Here is a 10,362-nt window from a genome sequence, read left to right as displayed (position 1 = left end):
CAAAAGGAGTACTGTTGGGAGGTGCTGCCACCGGCCGTGGTTACTCTGCGGGCCCCACTCCCCCGCCTCTTCTTCTTCCCTGCGAAGCGAAGGAAACCCACGGTGCACCGTTGGATTGGGGTTGGGCATCCCGTCCCTGGTCCACCAGCCCCACCTGGCGCGGGCCCACCCTACTACCGCCTCCGCGGGAGATATTTTCCGCCTGCCTCGCGTGGCAGGTCCCGTAAATAACCTGCAACCATGCCCCTTTTCTGCGGCTCGTCCCGCGCCTATAAAATCCAAGCGCAGAAATATCTCCCCGCCCTGGCAGAATCTCCCTTTTTTTTCCTCCCGCACCAAACCACGGGCGCACGCCGAGGAGAGAGAAAGGGGGGTGTGGGCGGCGACCGGCCTCGCATGTTTGACGGCGCCGTGGCGGTGAAGCGGATGAGGCTGTGGGAGGAGGAGGAGGAGGAGGACGGGATGGAGGTGGACGCGGAGGCGGAGCTGGGGTGGCCGCAGTGGGGGGCGCCGCCGGCGGCGGGGCTCGGGGAGCCCAGGGCGGCGGCGATCGTCGTGGCGGACGCGGCGGAGGTCGACTTCCCCGTCATCTACGTCAACGCCGCCTTCGAGGCCGCCACGGGGTACCGCGCGCACGAGGTGCTCGGGCGCAACTGGTCAGTGCTCTCTGCTCTGCTCCCGGCCTTCTCCGCTCTGTTTCCTGCTCTGTTTTTCCTCTGCTTGGGGATTGGCAAATTCGGGATGCTCGGGAATGCCGCTTGCTTGCTTGGCGACTCTCTTGCGAGCGGCAGCTGGAACCACAGAGTCGCTGCTCGTTGCGACAGGATTAGGATTTTATTTTCATTACAAACCGCGTCACGGCGTTCGTGCAGTCCTCTCTAGATTTCAGGATCCGCGTAGTAAAGCTAGAGCCCATCACACATTCGCATTAGGTTGTCAATCTTCTGACCAAATGGCGTGCGTGTTCACGGTGGCTTCGGCAAAAGACAGAAATGAGCAGAAGCAGGTGCTTGCTTCTTAGTAGGATTCTAGAATGTGGTTATGGCTTTTGATTGGACAGTTTTGTGAACTAAGAATTTTCTGATGCTTAATGCTTTAATCGAAGCATGGCCTCCCGCACCATGGGATTTAGGCAGCTGGTGTCAATTTGAGTGATTCTCATGTGTTGATCCGGTATGCAGCCTGCCTCTGAGTAATGGTTAATGGTGACAGTACTGAAATAATTTGATGGTCCACTGCCCATGTTGGTATAAGAGTAATCACACAAGCAATGTGATTGGTAAAGTTTAAAAAAAAAATATTTATTGCGCATATGCAGAAAAAACACGTAGACAGGGTCTCCTGAGATCAGATTTAGTTTGAGTTTGTTCATGTTGTAGGTAAATTTATCGACTGAGGATTGTAAATAATATAGGTTTGGATCGCGTAGTACCACTGCCTGATCCATTTTGGTTTTCTTGTGAGTAGAAGAGGCAGCCAGGGGGGGGGGGGGGGGGGGATTAAAGAGCATTTTGATGGTTACCTATTAGATATTTTGCTTGATACTTAGGTTGCACTTCTAAAGATATTTTGTTTGATACTTAAGTAGTTAGGTTGCACTTCTAAGTTGGCCACTTGCACATAGAGAGAGGAATTATTCAAGAATAATACCTAGCATATCTGGGTCTACAAAAAAGATTTGTAGGCCATGCCAAACTGGGTGAGCACCTGAGCAGGTGGTTGATTTGAAGCCTGGTTGTAAAATCCTGTTATCTGAAATTGGATGTTAGTGAAAGATTGGGAAATCATTGGGAATTCCAGTTTACTTCATATGATTATGTTGAATAGAAATCATTGGATCCAGTTTGAAGTTGTCTAGGCATTTAGCATCAGATCTACTTAAGAAGTTCAGTAGTGAAATTTTTAGAAATTCAAATGTTGTGCGAAAGCAGCATGGTAACGGCCAATTTTGGAACTTGTTTCCTGTTAATGTTGACATAAGACAATGAACATCCACATGGAAGCCGAGAGAAGTCATTTATCTTTTGTCAGGCTAGTCGATCCAAATGATTTTATGTTATAACATCTTGTACTTCCTCCACTCCAAATTATAAGGAGTTTTGGCTTTTTAGATACATTGCTTTTACTATGTATTTAGACAGTGTATATCTAAGTGCATCGCAAAAGTGTGTGTCTAGAAAAGCCAAAACGTCTTATAATTTGGGATAGAGGTAGTAGTAGTAGTTATTTTCTGCTTGCTTTCTTGCTTGTACAACTTTAAAATTGCTAACACTGACAAACTTGACAGAGGGCCTATTGAAGCATCTCACGAACTGTGTTCACTCAAACTTGTCTTTCAGCCGATTCCTACAATTTCGGGATCCACGTGCCCAAAGGCGACATCCCCTTGTTGATCCCATGGTTGTTTCAGAGATTCGGCGATGCCTCAATGAGGGGATTGAATTCCAAGGCGAGCTGCTGAATTTCCGGAAGGATGGTGCTCCACTTTACAATAGATTAAGGCTCATTCCTATGCATGGGGATGATGGCTATGTGACACATGTTATTGGAATCCAGCTATTCTCTGAGGCAAACATCGATCTCAGCAGCGTATCATATCCGGTGTATAAGCAACAGTCCAACAACAGGCTCAGCATTCAAGATCTGAACTCAGCTTCCCATGAGCATGCTCCAAAAATCCAGAGTTCAGACCACTGTGGTATACTTCAATTGTCAGACGAAGTTCTTGCACACAACATTCTATCTCGCCTGTCACCAAGAGATGTTGCATCCATTGGATCAGTCTGTACCAGAATGCATGAACTAACCAAGAATGATTACCTGAGGAAGATGGTCTGCCAGAACGCATGGGGAAGGGATGTCACTGTCAGGCTTGAGATGAGCACCAAGATGGTAGGATGGGGTCGTCTTGCAAGAGAGTTAACAACTCTTGAGGCAGCCTCATGGAGGAAGTTCACAGTTGGAGGGCGCGTTGAGCCTTCCCGATGCAACTTCAGTGCCTGCGCTGTTGGTAACCGTCTTGTCCTTTTCGGAGGGGAGGGTGTCAACATGCAGCCTATGGATGATACATTTGTGCTTAACTTGGAGGCTGCAAGGCCAGAATGGCGCCGCGTCAAGGTTTCTGCCTCTCCACCTGGCCGGTGGGGGCACACTCTATCATGGCTGAATGGGTCATGGCTGGTAGTATTTGGAGGCTGCGGACAGCAAGGTTTGCTCAACGATGTCTTTGTCCTTGACCTTGATGCTCAGCAGCCAACATGGAGGGAGGTTGCAAGCGAGGGTCCTCCACTGCCACGGTCTTGGCACAGCTCATGCACCCTGGATGGTTCGAAGCTCGTCGTATCAGGTGGCTGCACCGAGTCTGGTGTTCTTCTCAGCGACACCTTCCTCCTTGACCTCACAAAGGAGAAACCTGCATGGAGGGAGATTCCTACATCCTGGTCACCTCCATCCCGCCTCGGCCACACCATGTCTGTCTATGGTACAACTAAACTGTTCATGTTTGGTGGACTGGCAAAGAGCGGCTCGCTCCGACTGCGCTCCAGCGACGCCTACTCAATGGATGTTAGCGAAGATAGTCCGCAGTGGAGACAGTTGGCGACGACTGGATTCCCAAATGTCGGCCCGCCACCAAGGCTCGATCACGTCGCAGTGAGCCTGCCCTGTGGACGGATCATCATATTTGGGGGCTCGATTGCGGGACTCCACTCCCCTGCGCAGCTGTTCCTGATCGATCCCGCAGAGGAGAAGCCGACATGGAGGATCCTGAATGTACCCGGCCAGCCACCGAAGTTCGCCTGGGGGCACAGCACCTGCGTGGTTGGCGGCACCAGGGTCCTGGTTCTCGGAGGCCACACAGGGGAGGAATGGATACTGAACGAGCTACATGAGCTCTGCCTAGCAAGCAGGCCCGACGAGGACGACTGACTAGCTTCGTCCTTGCACATGGTTCATCTGTTTTACACCCTAATGCTATTATTCGTATCTACTTCCAGTCTGTTTATATGTTGTGTATCAGTATAAGAAAAATTAGCAGAAATTGGTTAAAAAAAGTTAGTCTAGAAGAGTTTAGTCTATTTTGTTGTCATCGGAGAAGTTTTCTTTCATCGGTCTATATATATATATATATATATATATATATATATATATATATATATATATATATATATATATATATATATATATATATATATATATATATATATATATATATATATATATATATATGTGTGTGTGTGTGTGTGTTTGTATTTTCATGTCTCAAAAAACCCAAAAAAGTTGAAACACTGCATTGTCAATTTACATGCCAATGTCGTCAGTTCCAATGTCTTGTACTCTTATTTTTGTCTTCACGTCTCTGTCAAATTTGACTATCGATGCACTGCTTTGTACTGTAGGTATGAAAATCATATTTAAAATATAGCGTTGCTTCAGTTTGTAGGTATGAAATTGGCCGCTGATTCAGTTTATGGTATTGATGTCTTGTCGAAATCGCGGTGTTTGGATGTTTTCTTTTTTTATGTGATGTTTGATTGAAAAGACAAGTGCTGTGATGGCAACTCCAAAGGCCCATGGTCAATATCACTTCCTGCGTTAATGCGTTTGTTGTTTTAATTTGTTGCAAGTCATATTCTTCTATTTTAAAATTAACTAAGTTTATGAAATATCTCATTAACATATACAATACTGAATAAGTGCACCATCAACTGCAATACTATAAGTGCACCATCCGCTACAATTTTAAACAAGTGTACTATCAATAATTTTTTGGTACAGATTTTAAAATATATTTTTTAAACTTAGTCAAAATTAAGAGACTTTCACAAAACTAAAACAACCTATTATGCTACATGATATAGATGGTCCCATCTCTTTGAATGGGCATTGTTGAAAGATGGTCTCATCACTTTGAATCACCGTTTAAAATAGCGGCAATTTTTTTCCAGAAGCTATGCAGCTATAGCGCCGCTATGCCAGATAGCGTTTTTATAAAAAAAATATGAAAAACACCAGTAATTGATAAAAAAAATATGGCAAATATGAAATTCGATGAATACAAATATGTTTCTAAGGTTCCACAATTCTAGGTAACATTAACAAATGCCAAATGACATTACAACATGATTTATGAAAGTTTAACCGTCCAAAATACCAAATTAGTAGCAAATGATAATTAATAAGTAAAAAATTGTCATAGCGTTTAGTGGCGCTATAGCGGCAAATAGCGGCAAAAATCGTCGTAGCGTTAAAAAGACCAATAGCTTAGCGGCAGGCTTCTCTCACCGCTATAGCCCGCTATTTTTTTTCCATGCTTTGAATTAGTAGTCTTGGAAAAATTGATGTCTACGTTGTCATCGCGTGAGACTTAAAAGACGACGAAATGAAGACAGGAGACATTGGAATCTACGGGCTTTGACGTTTCGTAAAAAAATAGTTGGGAGAAAAGGAAAACGAGTTAAGAACGCACTCAACACGCTAGTACTGACGAGGGCGGTAATCTCAACTGGATGACTCCTGGCATCTACATCATCTTTCGTGCCAATAGCGAAGTGCAGATATCGCCTTGCATATTGCACTAGTGGAACTATTGAGTATTCCCACTATGCATCGAACCTGCATGATTCTTGGTCCATACACCCAAAGATGCGCATCAGATGCCACAACGGGCACGGCCTAAAAGCCGATGTGCGTGCATGCGGCCACAAGACACGCTAGGAAGAAATGCCGACAACTATGTTGTCTAGTTCCAGTAGCGACCACACACAATTCCAATGCAGCCAATTCAGATTATTCTGGGACATTAAGCCAAATAGCTTTGCAAAAGTCATCATAACAGAATACCACTCGGCAGCAGGTCTGTCAAGTCAAATACTCCGTAGGTCATTCTAACACAACGCTGCAACACAAGAGAAGCAGGTCTTTTTCCTGGTGGCCGGCTTGGAGCACGAAAACAAGCATCCAGCCATCATTTATCGACTTGAAACCGAAACAAAGCGTGCGGCATGACAATCTAGAGTGCTTAATTAAAACAGCAGCAATAGCAGCAGCTCCATCGCATACACTGGTGCGTGCGATGACGGAAGACAACAACACAAGATATACTAGAAGATTAGCTATCAGAATTCAAGAACAGCAGCGGTCCTGGTCACTCCCCAACATCAGCAGACGCATCAGGTCAGGGGATCCAGTACATCTTACTGACCCTCTGCGGATTCTTTTGGGGCAGCAGCTTCCTTGATCTCATCGCCACCATCCTCCTGATGAGGAAAGAAAGAACCAAGGTCACATGAGAACCATGACTAGTGATGATGGGCAAAGAGAGCCAAAGGTCACATGCTTAACAATTCTGTGGGAAAGAAGAAACTCACGTTGGTGTCGGAAGTCCATAGGGTCAAGTTGTCACGCAGGAGCTGCATGATCAGAGTGCTGTCCTTGTAGGACTCCTCTCCCAGGCTGTCTAGCTCAGAGATTGCCTCATCAAAAGCCTACAACAAACATTGAATTTAATTCAAGTCAACTCCAGCAAATATTAAGTGAAGGATGCTTAGATTGATGACAACATCAAGTGTACTACTTCGTTGCCTAGGAATGCATCTGTCATCTGAAGTACTATATGAAGACTGACCTCTGTCCAACTTTATGTATTCTAGACAACACGCTAGTACTGACGAGGGCGGTAATCTCAACTGGATGACTCCTGGCATCTACATCATCTTTCGTGCCAATAGCGAAGTGCAGATATCGCCTTGCATATTGCACTAGTGGAACTATTGAGTATTCCCACTATGCATCGAACCTGCATGATTCTTGGTCCATACACCCAAAGATGCGCATCAGATGCCACAACGGGCACGGCCTAAAAGCCGATGTGCGTGCATGCGGCCACAAGACACGCTAGGAAGAAATGCCGACAACTATGTTGTCTAGTTCCAGTAGCGACCACACACAATTCCAATGCAGCCAATTCAGATTATTCTGGGACATTAAGCCAAATAGCTTTGCAAAAGTCATCATAACAGAATACCACTCGGCAGCAGGTCTGTCAAGTCAAATACTCCGTAGGTCATTCTAACACAACGCTGCAACACAAGAGAAGCAGGTCTTTTTCCTGGTGGCCGGCTTGGAGCACGAAAACAAGCATCCAGCCATCATTTATCGACTTGAAACCGAAACAAAGCGTGCGGCATGACAATCTAGAGTGCTTAATTAAAACAGCAGCAATAGCAGCAGCTCCATCGCATACACTGGTGCGTGCGATGACGGAAGACAACAACACAAGATATACTAGAAGATTAGCTATCAGAATTCAAGAACAGCAGCGGTCCTGGTCACTCCCCAACATCAGCAGACGCATCAGGTCAGGGGATCCAGTACATCTTACTGACCCTCTGCGGATTCTTTTGGGGCAGCAGCTTCCTTGATCTCATCGCCACCATCCTCCTGATGAGGAAAGAAAGAACCAAGGTCACATGAGAACCATGACTAGTGATGATGGGCAAAGAGAGCCAAAGGTCACATGCTTAACAATTCTGTGGGAAAGAAGAAACTCACGTTGGTGTCGGAAGTCCATAGGGTCAAGTTGTCACGCAGGAGCTGCATGATCAGAGTGCTGTCCTTGTAGGACTCCTCTCCCAGGCTGTCTAGCTCAGAGATTGCCTCATCAAAAGCCTACAACAAACATTGAATTTAATTCAAGTCAACTCCAGCAAATATTAAGTGAAGGATGCTTAGATTGATGACAACATCAAGTGTACTACTTCGTTGCCTAGGAATGCATCTGTCATCTGAAGTACTATATGAAGACTGACCTCTGTCCAACTTTATGTATTCTAGACCAGTTAATCAGTCTAGCCATCATAGAAGGGAAATTGAGAATTCTCTAGGTGACTTATAATCATTAGGTTGTAGCTTGTCAATGTTCAACATGAAATAGAAAATGTATGCAACAAAACATGACAAATTGAGTGAAGAAACAACAGCAAGCATTTGTTTGCATCCCAGAGTAATTAGATCCATTACTTGAATATGACACACCTAATAGTAAGAGATAATGTTTCAGTAAATACGCATGCAGAACACGAACCTGTGTACACACAAACAGTAATCCCCCAATAGAGTGCTAGAAAATTTGTTCGGGGATGCAAAGTAGTTCAAGTCTAGGGATCTATAGTTCACCACAAACCAGTAATTCCATATAGAGGGCCAACAACATGTAAGTTGCAGACTAGCGGTGATGGCCATCAATCAAGTTTTGCTTGCAATACCAATTTAAAACAAGTTACTATAATCTACAAATCCCTAGCATCATATATCATCACCTACATGTGAACTATTTCCTTTGCACCATCTTTTATTGAACAAACCAGACCCTACATAAGCAGATAGATACAGAGGCTGTCTATGCACTCCGCCGGTTGTCCAGCTATACAATCTAGGAGACATCATGTCTCAAAATGAAAATAAATCACTAAGGGAGATGGAAGGACAAGAAGCAAACCTGTTTTGCAAGGTTGCAAGCTCGATCAGGGGAGTTCAGGATCTCATAGTAAAACACTGAGAAGTTGAGTGCCAGCCCAAGCCTGATGGGGTGGGTTGGAGCCAGATCAGCAAGAGCAATATCCTACAAACCAAAAACCAACAACAATGAATCTCAATTAACAAGATATGCACAGTCAACCTATCAACATGTACACAAAGATCAAACCTGAGCAGCTTTGTAAGCATTCATGGTGCTCTCCGCAGCATCCTTCCTCTCTGCACCTGACTTGAACTCAGCAAGGTACCTGCAAAATCATCATGAGGAGAAATCAGATACCAAGACATACGTGCAGTAGGGGGTAAAAAAACATCCATGGAACATGAATTCATATCCTAAACTAGGAGACAGCACATCATCATGTATCATAGACAATTTCATAGATAGGAACCTCAGCATGCACCATAAATAAGGAAAACAACCTCACTCAATAACGTCACAGGCACCACAATCGCTTTCCCTTTCTATCTTTTGTCTAACACCACAAATAAAAAGAGTGTAACCCACAAAAAAATTCAAAAAAAAAGAGAGATCACGCTTTAAATTTAGACCTAATCATCACTCAGACCCCTGTCATCCCCACACAAAACATCTGCATACAGATCTTAAGTTCTGACTTCTCCAAACCACAACTACCATGGTCCATATATACAAAGGCTCCAAATCAGATCGTGGTGCCCCCACAGATAATAAATAAAACCAGCAATAAATAAGGACTCAAAACCCCCGCTAATCTAAATCCCTAACACAAAGATACATCATCATATACTAAGGGAAAATCTATCACAAAAAATATATATATACTAAGGGAAAATCCATCAGCTCCGTCACATCGCATATAAAGATCGCTCGTACAGCCACCAACAAACCTCCCTCCTCGGCCACTCCATAAATAGATCGCATAGTCTAGACTCTAAAGGTGGATATACGCGGAAGAAAAAGCGAGATCTGCTAGCGGTAATGGTATACCTGTGGTAGTCGCCCTTCATCTTGAGGTAGAAGACCTTGGACTCGGCGGTGCCGGCGGATGGGACGAGGTGGGAGTCGAGCAGCGCGAGGATGCCGTCGCAGATGCGGGCGAGCTCGGCCTCGATCTTGGAGCGGTAGGCGCGGATGGAGGCGGCGTGCGCCTCGTTCCCGCGGCCCTCCTCCTTCTGCTCGATGGAGGAGATGATCCGCCACGAGGCCCTGCGGGCGCCGATGACGTTCTTGTAGGCGACGGACAGCAGGTTGCGCTCCTCCACGGAGAGCTCCTCACCGCCCCCTGCGCCGCCCGCGGAGCGCGCCACGCGCTCCATGAACTCGACCATCTCCTCGTACCGCTCCGCCTGCTCCGCCAGCTTGGCCATGTACACGCTCTCCTCTCGCGTCGGCTCCGACGGCGACATGGCTGCGAGCGGGGGTGGGGTGGGGTGGGACGGGTCGGCGGATCTAGATCGCCGGCGGCGGCGGCGGCACGGGCGGGGTCACACGGTTGCGGTGGCGCAGAGGATCCTGTGGAGGGGGCGGAAACGACGCGTTTGTGCGGAGGTGGGGAGGCGAGGGGTGGGGGCATTTGAGGAGGGCCGCGCGCGGGGTGCGGGGCCCGCATGGCAGTGGGATGACGTGGCGGTCAAAGGAGCGTGGCGCGCGCCGCGGGGATCGGTGCGGGGGCAGGGTGTGTGGTCGCAAGTGTGGCGGGGAGGTGGGTGGACGGGGCGTGGTCGGTGGAACACGTGAGGATTTCTGGTTGGGTGGCGATGGTGTTTGCTGTGCGAACGAGGAGTGGGCGACGCACATGAGGTGCAGAGGCTTGGGCGGTCAATCTGGGGGATGGGATGGGCGGT

At 46.7% G+C, this 10,362-nt stretch overlaps 2 protein-coding genes across 2 annotated transcripts; one reads left to right on the top strand and one right to left on the bottom strand.

Moving 5' to 3' along the window:
- The first annotated feature begins 225 nt into the window (after positions 1–225).
- On the top strand, positions 226–4,073 carry LOC136486896 (adagio-like protein 3). Its single transcript, XM_066483962.1, has 2 exons — positions 226–656; positions 2,340–4,073. Exons 1-2 carry the CDS (start codon positions 241–243, stop codon positions 3,925–3,927), a joined length of 2,004 nt encoding a protein of 667 aa, XP_066340059.1. The 5' UTR covers positions 226–240; the 3' UTR covers positions 3,928–4,073.
- A 1,699-nt stretch (positions 4,074–5,772) lies between these two features.
- On the bottom strand, positions 5,773–10,030 carry LOC136486895 (14-3-3-like protein GF14-D). Its single transcript, XM_066483961.1, has 7 exons — positions 9,506–10,030; positions 8,705–8,783; positions 8,498–8,620; positions 7,552–7,668; positions 6,626–7,440; positions 6,369–6,485; positions 5,773–6,257 (listed from the first exon to the last, which is right to left on the bottom strand). Exons 1-5 carry the CDS (start codon positions 9,922–9,924, stop codon positions 7,378–7,380), a joined length of 801 nt encoding a protein of 266 aa, XP_066340058.1. The 5' UTR covers positions 9,925–10,030; the 3' UTR covers positions 5,773–6,257; positions 6,369–6,485; positions 6,626–7,377.
- Positions 10,031–10,362: the final 332 nt, after the last annotated feature.

This window comes from Miscanthus floridulus, chromosome 10 (assembly GCF_019320115.1).
Source record: "Miscanthus floridulus cultivar M001 chromosome 10, ASM1932011v1, whole genome shotgun sequence".
Taxonomy (NCBI): domain Eukaryota; kingdom Viridiplantae; phylum Streptophyta; class Magnoliopsida; order Poales; family Poaceae; genus Miscanthus; species Miscanthus floridulus.
This window is presented reverse-complemented; position numbering and strand designations above follow the sequence as displayed.